The sequence below is a fragment of the Phacochoerus africanus genome, chromosome 1 (assembly GCF_016906955.1).
Source record: "Phacochoerus africanus isolate WHEZ1 chromosome 1, ROS_Pafr_v1, whole genome shotgun sequence".
Taxonomy (NCBI): Eukaryota; Metazoa; Chordata; class Mammalia; order Artiodactyla; family Suidae; genus Phacochoerus; species Phacochoerus africanus.
In genome coordinates, this window is record NC_062544.1 from 133,415,835 (window position 1) to 133,432,127 (window position 16,293).

The following is a 16,293-nucleotide window of genomic DNA, read 5'->3' on the forward strand; positions in this document are numbered from 1 at the left end:
ATGGAGATTCCCAGGCTAGGGGTCCAATCGGAGCTGTAGCCACCAGCCTATGCCAGAGCCGCAGCAACGCGGGATCTGAACCGTGTCTGTGTGACCCATACCACAGCTCACGGCAATGCTGGATCCTTAACCCACTAAGCAAGGCCAGGGATCGAACCCACAACCTCATGGTTTCTAGTCGGATTCCTTAACCACTGAGCCACAACGGGAACTCTGCCTTTATGATTTAAAATACAAGAATGCGGAGGAGTTCCCAACATGGCTTGGGTGGAAATGAATCTGACTAGCATCCATGAGGACGCACGTTTGATCCCTGGCCTTGCTCAGTGGGTTAAGGATCTGACATTGCTGTGAGCTGTGGTGTAGGTCACAGACACTGCTTGGATAAGGTGTTGCTGTGGCTGCAGTTTAGGCCCGTGGCTACAGCTCTGATTCGACCCCTAGCCTGGGAACCTCCATATGCTGCAAGTGCAGCCTGAAAAAGACACATACACACACACACACACACACACACACACACAAACAAGAATGTAAATACTCACTAAGCACCTACTATGGGCACTGCAAGGTGTACTTTTGGGAGACACAAGGCAGTTAGAGTCTTGTGGACAAAGGGGGAGAAAGAAGAGGCATCAGTGGTCCTTAATACTACTCAGCCTATTAAAAAATGATGTAGGAACGCAAAGGAGGTAGCTTAATCCTGCCTGAGCCAAGGGCTACTACAAGACAATCACAGAGGTGGCATGTCAGGAAGGCCATGAGGATAGGTGTCAGCTTTTTAGGTAGAGAAAGTGGGGAAGGGCATCCCTAGCTGAAGGAACATCATGAGACAAATCTCAGAGGCTATGAGAAAGAAAGGGCAGCCTGCGTGCTCCAGTGGAGGTGGGGAAAGGCAGGTGGTGGTGATGCTAAAAAGGAGGTGGGTTTCACGTTAAAAAGGGCAATGCAGGAGTTCCCGTCGTGGCACAGAGGAAATGAATCCGACTAGGAACCATGAGGTTGTGCGTTCGATCCCTGGCCTCACTCAGTGGGTTAAGGGTCTGGTGTTGCTGTGGCTGTGGTGTAGGCCAGCAGCTACAGCTCAGATTAGACCCTTAGCCTGGGAACCTCCATATGCCTTGGGTGCGGCCCTCAAAAAGCAAAAGGGCAATGCAGAAGTCTGCACCATCATCTGTTAGTCCACAGTTGTCACCTTTTTTAAATCTGGGGAATGCATTCTTCGAATTAATGTGGCCCCATTTCTAAAAACCACCACCAATAAAACTTGTCAGAGCTGCTCGAGGCAAAGCAGGGATAGAGAGTCACAATTCCACGTGTCTGCAGCACACAACCCCACAACAGAGGCACCCTTAGATGGGGAGACATGGAGTCAAGATATACTGCTATGGCTGAGGAGAGGGGCAAGGGGTGGCTGGAAGGACGAGGGCAGGCGGAGTGCTGCAGGCCACCTTGCCTAGCTGGGGTGGGGGTGGGGGGGAAATGCCTGAAGAAGGGACAGGCTTGGGAGCAGGAGGGCTAGTGTGTGACTGGGCTGGAGAGGACCAGGACATGCAGAGGGAGGGGCATGGAGAGGAGAGCACAGGCTTGGAGCCCGTCTCCCCAGGGTAAACCAATAAGGAGATGTTTAGGACTGGATGGGGAAGGGTATTTGAGAGAGAAGAGGACTCAAGGGAGGCAGGTGGTGCTCTGGACCATAACAAGGAAAGTGGTTTGGGTCCAGAACTCAGGGGAGAGGTCAGGGCTAGGGTGCAGATTAGCAAATGATACTTAAGAGTAAAACGAGCCACCACAGGAGAAGGGAAAGTCACTGTGGGTAGAGGTCAAGAGCCTCCTAAATATTTATACGGTTTGACCTGTGCTAGGCTCTGGTCACGTAGCTGAGGATGGAGCAACAGGGAAAAGAACTCCGTGAAGTGTACATTTGAGTGAAGAAGAAAAGACACACGGCGCTAATCCTATGGAGAAAATAAAGCAGAGCCAGGAGCACTGGGACACAGTTAGGAGGTGCATGTCATTTTACCTCAGTGATCAGGGAAGGCCCCGCTGACAAGATGACACTGGAGCAGAGACTGGAAGGAGAGTGGAGTGCAGGCCTAGCTGATGACAGAAGGAGGAGCATCCCAGGCAGGTAGCATCCTCGGGGGCAGAGGCCCAGGCTTGGGATGATGCGGAAAGGGCCAGGGGACCAGTGAGCTAGAAGGGCCCGTGCAGGAGGGGGAGTGACAGAAAGACAAAGGAGCAAGGTACACTAGGCACTAGACGGGGGCAGAGTCTCAGGGGCTATTTTAATAAGCACTTGGGCTTTTGCTCTGAGAGAAGCGGGCAGCTCAGTGAAGTGACATGCTTGAAGTGAGGCATTTAAAGGGATTGCTCTGACTGCTGTGATGGGAATGAATGGTAGGGGCAAGGGCAGGAGTGCGGAGAGCAGTTAGGATGCCTTAGCCTTCATCCAGGTGACAGAAGTGGTATGGTCCAGGGTCTGGGATGCAAGTGTGAGAATAAATTGGATTTTGGATATGTTTTGAGGGTAGAATCAACAGCATTTGTTGATAACAGACATAGCAGGGAGGGAGCAAGATGGGAGGAAGGAGAGAAAGGAGGAGGTAAGAAGGAAGAGGAGGAGAGGCACAGATGACTCCAAGATTTAAGGGGCTGTGCACCTGGAAAGACAGGGTTTCTGTTAACTGCTCCTCCCCAAGATAAAGGAGGCAAGACTGGAGGGCAGCTGAGGAAGAGGACCGGCACATGATGCATCTGGATGTGTACGAGACACGCACATGGAGACAGAGAGGAGGTGCTGCATACCCAGGGGTAAGGTTCTGGGAATCACCAGTGCACCGATGGAGCTGAAAGCCTTGTGACTGGGTGAGATCATTGGTGTGGATGAGAACAAGAGGCCTGAGCACTGAGTCCCTGTGGAGAAAACTCAGGGATGGGGGTGGGGGTTGGTCACCATGAGATGAAAACAAAGCCAATAGAGGCACACAACCAAGAGTGGCCTCCAAGAATCAAGACAGGAGAGAGTTTTAAATATCCAGAAAGGGGAGAAAAACCCTTCATCCTACACTGTCAGCAACCAAAATTAGCCCCAAATGTTTAAATCCTTAGCCACACAATCACATTAAAAAAAAAAAAAAAAAAAAGACAACAACAAATAAAGACTATTCTTGGAGTTTTCTCCAGAAACCGCAAATAACTCTACTGCAGAACTCTGGGATTTGTCTGTGAGGGGACTAGATTAGGGTGACTGAATTCACACAAGTGGCTCTGGGGACTGTGGATCAGGATGGGTGGTAAGTTGGGAGCACTGGATAATAATGTTAGCAGTTAACCTTTACCAAACACCTATTCTAGGCTGGGCACCCTTGTGGGTGTTTCACATTCACTGCGCTCTATGACATATGGCCCGGGGATGATCCCCATTTTACAAACAATGCAAGTGAGGCCTCAGGAGGCTAGGTCATTTGTCCATCATCACACAGCAGGGCGGACAGGAGGACAGGCCAGGAGGGAGGTGCCCAAGAAGACTTTTACGTAGCAGGAGACCTCTGGACAGTGTGGTTCTCAAAACTGATGTGAGTGGGGGCAGACAGCAGCTACCTTGGGAGCAAGCTGCCTTGGGGGGCTCTCCTGAGAACCTCACCACTCTCTTGAGAATTGTGCATTTCTGTGGGGGTGGGAGGGAGGGGAGATACAAATGAACCTCCAGAAAGCAACATGTTTACAACTCTGAGGGGAAGAGGGGCACCTCCAGACTAGTGGGGAGAGGTCAATAAAGTCTTTTCATGTATTTTGATGTTCTGCTATTTGATGGATTTCTAATCCTAACAATGTTAATCTGCATAATCTTTTTCTTGGCACCTGATCATGATATGCCATGTTTTATCCAAATTGTATTTTACACACCTATCAATTAATAAACACATTTATACATTACATTTTAAAAAAGCTAGGGGGTTAATGACCAGGTAAAATGAATTCATATGGGCAACCAAAGGACTAAATATTATTTCCAAATTAATAGGGTCATTTTTAGTGAAGAGGTGGACACTGTGGTGATAACATATTTCATTTGATTATTGGATTTCAGAGAACAAAAGTATGTAAAGACAGCAAAAAAGCTATAGTTTGTATTCACTGAAGTTACCGTATTTCTAAGAGATACCAACTAGCCTTTAAAAGTTGTGTTAAGCAATAAAGATATACTGTACAAGACAGGGGATATAGCCAATATTATAATAACTATAAATGGAGTAAAACCTTTAAAAATTATGAATTGCTACATTATATACTGTGTAACTTACATAATACTGTACGCCAACCATACTTCAAAAAAAAAAAAAGATACAAGATATTCTTTCAAAGTTAACATTGCTCTGTAGTATTAATATCTAAGGTCATTCTTAAAATGTTGTGCCTGTAAGTAGACTAATTTCTGACCTGTTTAAAAAGAAACTCTCTTGATACTGTTTCCAGCAGTTAACAGTATCTAATGTAGACCAGAGGTAAAGGTTTAACACCTGAAAACAGATAGCAGGTTAAGAGCAATTACAACACACTTTGGAAAACAAAGACACACATGATTTCATTCTGCCACAATTTGCCAAAACCAGTCTTGTTATGACAGCAAAATGTTCTTTGCATGTCATAACGAAAGTGAAAACGTTTTGGAGAAATGAGACTCACTGTACCTCCCCTACCCCCAACTTCTCTGTGTCCCTGGAAAAAACAATGACTCCAAGTGTCAAGTCTTATAAGAGGTGTCAATTTCAACAGGAAGAAAGGAATGAGCTTGCCATCCTAAGAAAAGATGAAAATCACTTTTTAAAACCTTGCAGGTATTTTATGTAAGGCCTTTAAAAACCAGAGTTGTATCTATTAAGCAAATTTCACAAAATACTGTCACATCTGTGCCTTCCCAACACTTAACCACAGTAGATATAGTGTCATCAAAATTTTCATAAGCTCTTGGGACAACCCTGAAATGTCATCCTCGAGCACCCGCAGATATCAAGGGGCTTTGCAATTATTCGTCAAAAATTTCTTGTGCTCCTGCGGTGTACCAGGCACGAAGTTTCTGCTCACTGGCCCCTAACAGAGGAGGAAGTATTGAGGGACCAAGACACCAAGAATAAACAGTATCCTATGTAACACAATTCCGTAGCATTAAGACTACGAAGAAAACCGGGGAGGCAGCATTAAGCATTATGAAGAAAACCAGGGAGGGCAGGAGTGATGCGGCAGGGAGGTGCTAACTGAGATGCGGTAGTCAGGAACACATTTCTGAGAAGGCACTTGAACAGTCCCTCGAGAAAGCTCTAATTGTCCCCACTTTATTAACAAGGTGAGAATTGCTCACCAGTGAATCCCCATCGCCTAGCAGCGTGTGGGTCCACGGTAAGTGCTCAAGAAAGAACTGCCCAGTGGATGAGAAAGAATTCAAAGAGGTGTCGGAGCGAGCACCGGTGGGGACTGGAGGCGCCGGCCAAGGCATAGCAAAACCACCGCCGCACACTTCCCAGGGGCCGCTCAACTTTCCCCAGCGCTGTCTCAGCAAGGGTCATGTCCAGAGTTCCCCAAGAGCCCCGTGACTCGAGGCAAAGAGGTCAGCATCATGCTGCCCACCTTAGGGCGAGGACCCCCACCAAGCCCAGCATCTCCCACCGCCCAGCCAAGGTGCCCGCCCGCTGGCATTTCTTCTTTGGAAGGGAATAAAGGGGGAAAGTGCTGCTGAAACTTTTGGGATTGCGTGTTCTCTCTCTCGGCCGGGAGGCGAGGCCGCCAGACGGCCGCTCTCGCTGGCCCAACCCTCGGCTTCCGAGCCGGTTCTGCGCGAGCCCGCGCGGCGGGGACGGGGCCGGGCGCCGGGCAGGGCGCGGGCGCCGGGAACCGACCGCCAGAGTGCATCGAGCCCGGGGCGGGAGGAAGCGAGCGCCGAAACAAAGCGGCGGAGCAGGCCCGGCGGGCGCACGGCGGCGGCGGGCCCCGCGCCCCCTCACCTGTCGAGCCAGAAGGTCCAGGGCGAGTGCAGCGGGACCCCGCCGGGCTCGGGCCGCAGCGCCGACAGCTGCTGCAGGCCGAGCGGCGTGGCGGGGGCGGCGGCAGAGGCGCGGGGCCCGGGCGGCTCCCGGGCCCCGGCGGGGGGCGCGGCAGCCGGGGGCATCGCCATTTTCTCCGCCCCGCCTGCGAGGCCGGCGGACGCGCGGACCGCGGGGCGAGCGGCGGCTGAGTCACCCCGGCCCCCGCCCGCCCCACTGCGGCCGCCCCGCCCCGCGCGCGCCCCGCCCCAGCCCGGCCCCATGCCTGCCCGGCCGGGAGCTGTGCTGCCGGGCCACCGGGGCAGCAGCCGGCCTGCACCACGTAACAAAAGCACGGCCCACGCGAGTCGAGGAAGTCGCTTGCGCGCCGGCACCGACTGTCCGGGGACCGATGGACCAGCGGGCCGGAGGGAGGGCAGAGCCGCCGGCGCCGGGTCGGATTCCTGGCTATGGGAGTGGGGGGAAGGGAGGAAGGGTCAAGCGCTGGCTGGGTTCTGCCTCTGGACCGGAGGAGGGTGAGATGGAGGGGTGGGCTAAAGAAAGATGGAGGGATGGATGGATGGTCCAGTGGATGGTGTCTCAGACCCACATGGTAGGGGTTGGGGGTGGACAGACAGCAGTAGTCTGAAGGAAGGGTGGGAAAGCTGGCATATGATTGGAGGAAGGAATGGAAGGATAGATGGAAGCAGAGTTTGATGTGACAGACAGATGCCAACGGATCGACTGACCAAATAGAGACTGGAGTGCCCAAGAGGGCTGAAAGAAAGGGTCAGACAGACAGGACGGCTAGCGGGGGCATGAGGTTGTTTCAGGTCAGTTCTGCATTTTTCCTAACTCAGCTGATTTGAAAGGGCCACCCTGTGCAGAGAGTGTGACCAACTTTAACGAGGGCTCCCAAGATCTCCACATTGGCCCCAAAGCACCCACAAGGAAGAGGAGGAGAACCAGCAGTCTTGCACACAGCCTTCCCCCTTCTGCACCTTTGAATACAGAGGAAGTCCCTATGACCACAAGATTCCAGAGCCCAAAGAAAGAGGGATCCTTCTAGCACAGCCCCTTGCCAGGGGACACAGATGTCATAACCGGCATGGGCACAGACAACCTCTTTAAGCTTGAAATTTTGGATAATCTCTCTTGGCCTTTACCAGCTGTGGATGTAGAGTTTCATCTCCTCAAAGATTTTCTTCCTGGGCTAGCATACATAGCACCCAACTTGACTGAGCATTCTCTGGGACTCCAGGATGGATTGGAACAGAAGCTGCAAAACCAGATGGATTTAAGGGGTCCATAACTACTTGCTGTGAATCCCGGGGCAGGGGAGGGGGAGTGCCTTCCCTAAAAGGTATTCAAGTTCAGACAAAATGACAACACTGAAAACAAGGCCACTGCTTTGCTATCCCTCCATCAAACATAATTTTTACAAAACATAGGATGCTGAAAGTGGTAACAGATTTAAAAGTTCTTCTACCTTTGGTTAGATGCATTTGGGGGGGTTAATTTCTCCTTTTAATTTTTTCAAGAAAATGCATATATGGCATAGTTTAAGCTATTCTGTGCACTTTACACTTACTAACTCATTTAATCCTCAGGAAGTCCAATGAGGAAGATACTATTATTAGAACATTGAGTAGATGAGAAATGGAGAATTTAAATTAACCCTCAGGTCACAGAGCTATTATGTGGTAGAGCCAGGATTTGAACATAGGTATTCAAACTCCAGAGTCTAGGCTTCTCACTGCCAGTCTGTACTACCTCTTTAACTGGAAAACTACTAGGTCCACATAATAAGAATAAGAACATGAAAAGTAAGTCTCCCTTCTTCAAAAGGCTATCAATCTTTTTGCCCAGAGTAAACCACTGTTAACAGTTTCCTTCCAGAAAAATGCAAGTATGGACATAAAGCATATATCTAGATATATAAATTACATATGTACCTATATCTTTTAGAAAGAAATAGAAGCTGTGCCTCATCTTTTTCTTTCTTTTTTGGCTGCACTCATGGCATGCAGAAGATATTGGGTTGAACCCGTGCCACAGCAGTGACAATGCCAGATCCTGAACCTGCTATGCTGCCAGGGAACTCCTGTACCTTCTTATCTTAACATTATACATTTGAAGGATTTCTTCATGTCAAAACATATAAACCTACTTTAAGGACTGCAAAGTAATCCATTCTAAAGAAGTAATAGAATTTAATTCATGAGCTCTCAAGATTTATTTGGTTTGCAATCATTTTCTTTGATAGATAATGCTACCATAAGCATTTTTATATTTAATGTCTTTCCTTATCTGCACAAGTTTGTTTCAGTATGTTTGGAGAAGTAGAACTTTGCCTATGCCTAAAATTTTGATATACATTGCTAAATGACTATGCAACATGATTACATGCATTTATATATAATTGATTTATAAATAATGGCTGATGCTGAAATTTTACCTTTACTTAGTGACATCTTTTTTTTTTTTTAATAAAATTCCAAGGCATTGGTAGAAAGGGAGTTTTTGCTTTCTAATGATTAGAAATAGTCAAACTGTCAAGTTTAGCTTCTTCCTTATCTCTCTTCCTTATCTCCTAGAATAATATTCTCAGCAAGAAAGGGTTATTTTAAAAGTTTTATTTATCTGCAATTTCCAAAAGAGAGTATGCACCACATGATAAATTACTTTCAGAATTTAGAACTAGGATGGGTCTGGCAATTTATCTTTATTTGGTAACAACTATGTACCTCCCTCTTTTTTTGCTTTGGCTTCCAGCATGCTCGAAACTACATCTGATGTTCGATCACAACATCAATATTAACCAATAAAAAATTACTTTTTATATTAATATATTCCTATTTTTATTTTAATGATCCAGTTGCACATATGCACCTTATATTGTGAACCCTTCAAATCTATTTTGAAAGTAGTTGACATATCAAAAATGCAAAATTTAAATGACCTTAAGATTAATACAAGAGGTCAGGCAAAGTGACTAAGGTGAAAAGCAAAGAGAGAGCAACAGGCATTACTTTCCTTCCTGTATGAAATGTGTGAGAGACTTCACTATTGTTACTGCTTTTCAGAATCATCCTTAGAAGATAACAAATTGGGAAAATCCCCCTCATCCTTCCCACTTTGCAAGTGAACAGCAGGAGTTCGAATTTCAGGGTAGAAAGGGAACATGGAGATTACCTACGCACACCCATCATTTTACAAATGAGGAAACTGAGGCCCAGAGAGGTTAAGTGACTTACCCGAGGCCACAATTCTAGGAAATGACAGAGGCAGGACTAGAACGTGGGTGGCTGGAGATCCAGGCCAACGTGCTCTCTTACTGCATAACCCGCAACTCAGACGGCTTGGGGTGGCAGGAGGGAGGAAGAGAAGGTGACCCCACAGCCCCTAGCAATGAAAACAACAAAAAAGACTTGAGGCACTCATAAATAATTAAGCAATTAGCTGCAGCAGCTACTACCCTCCCTTCCAGCATTCAGTCACCAAGGCAACTTGGGCAGGGTGCCTGCTGGTTGCCTAGTAACAGTGTGGTCTGCTCCCCTGACATGCTCCCTAGGCATCACAGGATTTGAGAGCTGGAAAGAGCCTTAGACAGGGATCACTATTCCACCACCTTCGTTTTCTAAATGGGGAAATGGAGGCCCAGAGAAGCCAAGTAACCTGCCCAAGGTCACACAGCTACTCAGAGGCACAGCCGGTCTCCATCTCCAGTTACTTTCCTTTCTACTATGGCTGCCTCAGGGACACTGGAGATGGAGGAGAGCACATCTCTCCACAGTTCTTAGAAGAATAAGAGAGTAAGATGGAGAAAGCAAGCAAGAAAGAGACAGAGACCTTGAGCTTTTGTATGCAATTAGCAGGAGCTGGTAATCCCATCAGCCCAACTTTCATCATCACCATGGCAACATGGGTGAGGTGGGTACTGGTTGCCTAGTAACAAGTGGTCCTCTCTTCTCTTCACATCAGGCTCCCTGGGAGTCACAGGAATAGTAGAATGTTGGAGCTGGAAGGGAAGGCAGGAATCCCAACTCAGTCTCCTCTTTTGACCAATGTGGAACCCAAAGTTTGGGGATGCCGTACTCAGTGATACAGCCACAGAGCTAGATAGTGACAGTGACTTATTCTTGGTCAGCTTGCCTTTCCTGAATTCCCTCCAATTGCTGCCTCTGTCACAGCACTGCACAAAGGGAAACTTCACTCAGTAAAGTCAGAACATGGCAGGGGAATGGCTACTGGTCCACAGGAGGTCCTTCTACTTCTTGTCTGCATGTGACAATGCTGCACGCAAGGTCTGGCACACGGTAGACATACACAAGAGGCACTCCGCATAGTATGAAACACAGGGTCTCTAAAGTCAGAAAACTGGAGTCAAACGCCAGCTCTCCCCAAACCTGGAAAGCTCCTTATCCCTCTAAGCCTCTGTCTCCACATTCAAGAAACAAGCATCCTGACAGTCCCTACCTCCTGAGTTGTCATTAGGATTAAATGAGAAAAGGTACATGTCAAGTGCCTGATATATAGTAAAGATGTAGTAAATGTTAAGTACTCATCTTTTCTACTTTGAATAAATATTTGTCGCATGTCTGCTATGTAAATGCCACTATTCTAGGCTCTTGAAATTCATTAGCAAGCAATATAAACAAAAGAAATCCTACCAGGAAGCACACTTTCCAGTGGAGTGATTATATATATATACGCACACACATATGTGTGTATGTATACACACACACACACACACACACACACACACACACACACCCCACATATTTAAATGTTTGTTGAATGGGTGAAGAAACTCATTGGCAATATGCTGTGTTTGTCTTACTGGGCTCCTTGTCTAAGACTGAGAAGTTTCCTGTTTACAGGGTGTGATGCTATAAATACGCAGGCTTGTCTTGTATGTGGAAACTCCTGTTTTCCTTTCTTTTAAAAGCTCAGAGGGAAAAGGAAGGCAGTGGCCACTAGATGGCAGACCTCAGTCTCCCCAGATGAGGGCACTTGGAGGCTCAGGCCCAAGGCACAGGCTGTGCGGCAGATGGTCAGTCCAAGGGCAAGGCTAGGAGGCATAAGGGAGACTAGAAATGCCTCTGGAATACTGGGGGTGTTGGGGGAGGCTGTAGTGTGGTGTAAGAGTGATTGCTTTAGTGAGACTGAACCTGGCCTTAACTAAAACCCTGCCCTGGGGAAGCTGTGTGACTTGGGGAAGTTTCATTCATTCATCTTGCTGAGCTCCAGGTTCCTCCAGCGTAACATGGATCCAGACAATAACAAGAGGTCCCCCAAGGGGGCACTTTGAGGCATGTATGAGAAAACACGTCTGAGGGACTTGCAAGATGCACATGGAAAAAGCTCAAGCAATGTTACTTATCTAGAATCTAAAAGACCCCTGAAGATCTGGTGCAATGGTTGCAAGTCCAAAAGAGAGTGGTAAGGGTAATAGCACTATCTCAAAGCCTTGGCAATGAGGACACTGAGGTCCTCCCAATCACTGGGCCTGGAAATTGTGGCAATGAGGTTCAGTTGTCCCGCCTTCCACCTCCCTATCCACCTGTCAGCCCCTGAGCCTTAGTTCTGTTCTCCCTTGCCCCTCGAATTAGTCTTCTTCTCTCTTGATTCCCAGGGGTAGCAGCCACTCCCTGCCTTACCCCCTGAGATCCAGCCAAGCATCCTAGGCTCCCTGCTTCCAGCACCAGCCCCTACAACCCGCTGCCAGACAACAGCCTGAGAAATTGTCCCGAAATACCCTAAAGCACTCCACTGGCTTCTTATAGCTCTAAGTAGAAAGCTCAGACCCTTTCCAGTGGCCACCAAGGCTCAGCATCTTCTGGATCCTTCCTGCCTTTCCAACTCCATGGCTGTGCTCTCCCACTTCCTCAGTGCTTCTCTGCAGCCTTGAGGCATCTGCATGCGCTTGTTCCTTTCCAGACCCTCCCGTCCCTCTGCTCTGCATGGCTGCTCACCCATGAGCAACCTCGCCTCCTGGGCAGGATCTTCCCCAGCCTCCTGGGCAGGATCTTCCCCAGCCTCCTGCTCTAGAGCCAGTCCTCTCCCTCCTCATTTATTTCCATCCCAGCACGTGTCACAGCCACACCAGAATATAGGGTCCCCACTGTGCCCTGGTACCCATTCTAGGGCTGGCCATATGGATGACATATCACCAAGATCTGTTAAATAAATTAACTGGGTATAGAACAGCTATGATCAAAGGCAACGGCCTGTGGACTCATCATCCAGTTTCTAGGCTTTCTCCCCTGTCAGAGTAGCCTTTGTGTGGATGGCATATTAGTCTTCCTAAAAAGCACCTCTCCCGTGTTACCTCTTTGCTCAAAAGCCCACGCAAATGGCTAAATGGCTGGATGGCTCTCACGAGCTGAAGCCTGAGGTCCCCAGTCAAGCATTTAACATCCTCCCCACCCAACCCCTTTCCAAAGGCATTTATTTGCAAGTATATTTCCAAAAGTATTGGGTTATTTATGTGGATATATACACCTATATTTGCATATACTTGGAAATACAGGTATACGAAATGTGTTTGGAAATATATATACTTGGGCACATGGCATAAGTTTCCGAGGGCAGGCCTGTGACCCCCTCCTCCACCAGTTTCCAGTGCAGCATCCAGCACATGGGAGACTGAACCTTACTGAATGGATGATCCATCTATTCTGTGCTTGGTAAACACACTGTGTGCATTCACATCTCCATACTTTTGCACAAGATCTCCCCTCTCTTCCTTTCCCTGACCATCCAAATTCTCTAACCGTCCTCCAAGGGCCAGAGCAAGTTCCAATGCAGGAGATCAGCTATCACACACACTCCAGAAAGGGACTGGTGATCTAGAATTCCATGGCCATGGCTGAGCAGGTACCCAAACTACTTCCCCCGGGAACTCTCTTGGCCTGGCAGTGGGCACACTGGAAAGTAATCATGCTTTTCCTTGGTTATGAAAAATGTCCCGATGACTTCAGAAATACTGGTTCTCATGATGGAGGATAATGTGAGAAAAAGAATGCATGTATATGTGTAACTGGGTCACGTTGCTGTGTAGGAGAAATTGATAGAACATTGTAAATCAACTGTAACAAAAAATAAAAAATAAAATACTGTGAGAAGGATGAATTTTACAACAAACAATATGAAAGCAACTGAAAAGATTAGTGGAAGTAGAAAGTTAAAAATACCTTTACATGGCATGCAAGGTATATTCTTGATAATTAAAATTTTTAATATAAAATCTAAGCCATTTAATAAAAGAACAGTTGAATAAATGTTTTTGTAAATTCGTTATGGAGGTTTCTCAAAGCATAATAATACTGACATAAACAATTAAGCAAAAGACAGGCCTATAAAAATGTAAGCTTCCCTGCGTCAAAGAGTGGCATGTATAAAATTAAAACACAACAAACTGGAAAAAATAAAAAGAAGAAATACTGGTTCTCTGGCCAGGTTCAAAATTTAGAGCAAGACTTTTGCTGTGGTCGCACAGCAGTTCACTGATTGGAGGAACAATAATTCATAGAAGCAACTCTGTTGGGCATTTAGATTGTTCCCAAGGTTTACTTCCATTATGTGTCCCCCACCCCCACCATAAATATACTGTGTGAACCACTGGCTCCTTATCAAAGAGTATTATTAATGCTCCTCCAGGACAATCAGTCAGCCAGAGAGTTAAGGATGGCTCGGATCAGAAAGTGGATCTGAACACGAAGGCCTGGAGGCCTCTACTTGGTCTTTGGAAGTTTTTAAAGGAGAGGGAAAGATGGACAGCAGAGAAGGGATGGGATCTGAGGAAAATCCAAAAGTGTGCCTCAGCCGACACTTGAAAGCTGTACGATTTGGAACAAACAATCAAGCTCTTGGTATCTCTTTTTTTCTCACCATGCTGTCTGGAGGCGAGGCTCTACACAAGCCAAAAACTGCCACACGAGTGCTGGGTGCTGTTTCCTTCTGACTATTCCTAGTAGGGACAGTGCCACCACGCACGCGCTTGTGTGAACACGGGTGTTCTCCTTTGCACTCTGGGGATTTACAGAAGAAAGTGCAGAGCAACCACCTGTCCTGGTTTGCTTGACACTGTCAGGATTTAGGCACGGAAAATCCTAGAAAACCCTTCCTCAGTCTTGGGCACACCAGAGCAGTTGGTCATGCTAGGAGACCGTCCACGGAGTACAACCTGTTGCCCTGGGCTCTGTGCCTCCCTCATGGAAGCCGCTCATCCCCATGGCCAGCAGACGATTGCTAGCAGAGGGGGAGAGGTGAGCAGCAAGCGGGTGCCTCTTCACAGCTAAGTTCACTGCTTTACAGGTAAAATTTGGTTCTGAGTTTTTTGGTGATGGCTTGGATATCACTAAGCGGAGGATTTTGTAAGCCAGTGCTCTGAGGAAGGGTGTTGTGCTTTCTGAAACTTTGTGTTTAAGCTTAAGTAAAAGCATCATGGGAAGCTTCCCTTTGTAGTCTTCACAGAAGAGATTGCTCAGGTGGTGGACACTCAATAAATATTGGGGTAAAATTAAAGTGAATACTGAAATATCTTATAAGTCATTTATTTCTTAAAAGCAGAGTAGTCAAATACTTGAGAAGCTATTATCAATTGATGGGCAGTTAGAAAAGGAAAATAAAGCAATTTTTGAAATAATACCACATGATTTGTTTTCTAAAAAAAAAATTCTAATTGCATTACTATACCTACCATGTACAATATTACGCTAGGAATCATGATGATGTTTTCAAACAGCATTTTAGGCCAACAAAACTCCCCAGTTATCCTCTTACCATCAGCAGGAATTGTATAAGCCCAATAGAAAGACACTGTTAATGTTTTACTTCTTTTCTGTTGATTTTCATTTGTTACATATTATGTACATAATGTTAACTGGCATGTTATGGTATTTCTTTAAAAGTTTCTTAGTTTTTTAAGATAGTGTAAGTCTGTTATAAAATGGGCTCTGATGGGAGTTATGATAAACATGGTACTCCACTGATCACCTTGCATGTGTGTTTTGTTCATAAACATTTACCAGCATGAACAATGATCTTGGAGATAATTAAGAGTCATTTTTGTCTCTGCAAAACCTTTCGGATCCCTCAGAACTAAAGTCTGAATTATCCTAACTTCGAGTTGATTCTCTATCATTCCTTAAATGCCCAAGGATCATGTCTGCTTATCTTATAGACTAAAATATTTTACATTGTATGAAACATAATCTTGTCAATAAAACATAGTACCACTTTTTTATATTTTGCAAAAGCACAGTTAATGATGCAAATAATTTCCTATCTTTCATTCTGAGGGAAAACCATTAATAAAACCATACTCCTCGCAAGAATCAAAATTCAGCAGAAAGAGGACACAAACCACCCATAAAGGCAAAGACGTAAATTAGCAGTGAGGAAACAAGCCTAATGATTATGATGTCCAGATGGAAATGAATAACTGAATCATTCTCTGTCAAATCAAATAGCATCTTAATAAGTTGTTGCATCATCTCTGTTGATTTAATTTAACTGGAAGATATGAGAAAATGATTATGACCTGCAAAAATATCTTCATTTCCCCAGCTCATTACCATTTGGCCTGTGAATCCTCTCCTTTTATTTTGAAGATGATGTTACCTCCAAAATGCTTTTTAGGTTTCTTTCCCTCAAAAGTGGACCATGTTAAAAAGAGAAATAGCCCCAAATTGGTATGAAATTATCAGAATTAAAAAACTGGAACCCCAGTGTTTGGTCAAGTCTTTTATCAAAGAAAGAATTCAAACATTTCTTTTACCAGGCAAGCTGGTAAGTACATGTTGTCATGGAAACAAGATATATTCAAATTATACTTGGAATGACGTTCTTCATCTAACTAGGTGTTCATCTCCTCCAAATGGGGAGAAATTGTTGTAGCTGAAATCCTTTATATTTCTTTCAAATCTACATTAAAAACAATCATTTCCTTTATTTTATATAGAAATACACAGACACAGAGCCTCACTCTCATACAAGGGAGAATTAAAATTACTTGCAAAAGAACTGGTGCGTAAATAAAAGGCATAAAATGAAAATGAATCCCATGATATAAATCCACTGACGCACAGTGAAGGGGTAAAGAATGGAAATCAGATCATATAATACAACCTTCACTTACAATGGGACAGATTTTTCTTCTGTAGCACTAGTGACTATTTTGTACAGAATGATCAAGGCCAGAACAGTTCTCTAGAAGTTGGGATGATATGTGTACTGTCAGATGTACTGTCACCATTGCTGGTTACAA

At 45.9% G+C, this 16,293-nt stretch overlaps 1 protein-coding gene across 3 annotated transcripts in view; it reads right to left on the bottom strand.

Moving 5' to 3' along the window:
* Positions 1-16,293, bottom strand: part of EIF4E3 (eukaryotic translation initiation factor 4E family member 3) — a 69,715-nt gene that overhangs the window by 34,088 nt on the left and 19,334 nt on the right. Inside the window, exons 1-2 of one of the 3 annotated variants that reach the window (XM_047779205.1) lie at positions 9,870-10,027; positions 9,275-9,422 (exon numbers count right to left, since the gene is read on the bottom strand). Coding sequence is in view for 1 of the 3 variants with exons in the window: in XM_047779195.1 (XP_047635151.1) it covers positions 6,000-6,169 (170 nt within the window). In the remaining 2 variants the exon portion in view is untranslated. Of the gene's footprint in view, positions 1-5,999; positions 6,192-9,274; positions 9,423-9,869; positions 10,028-16,293 lie in introns of those variants that run through there. The other 2 variants (XM_047779213.1, XM_047779195.1) reach the window with 2 other exon arrangements.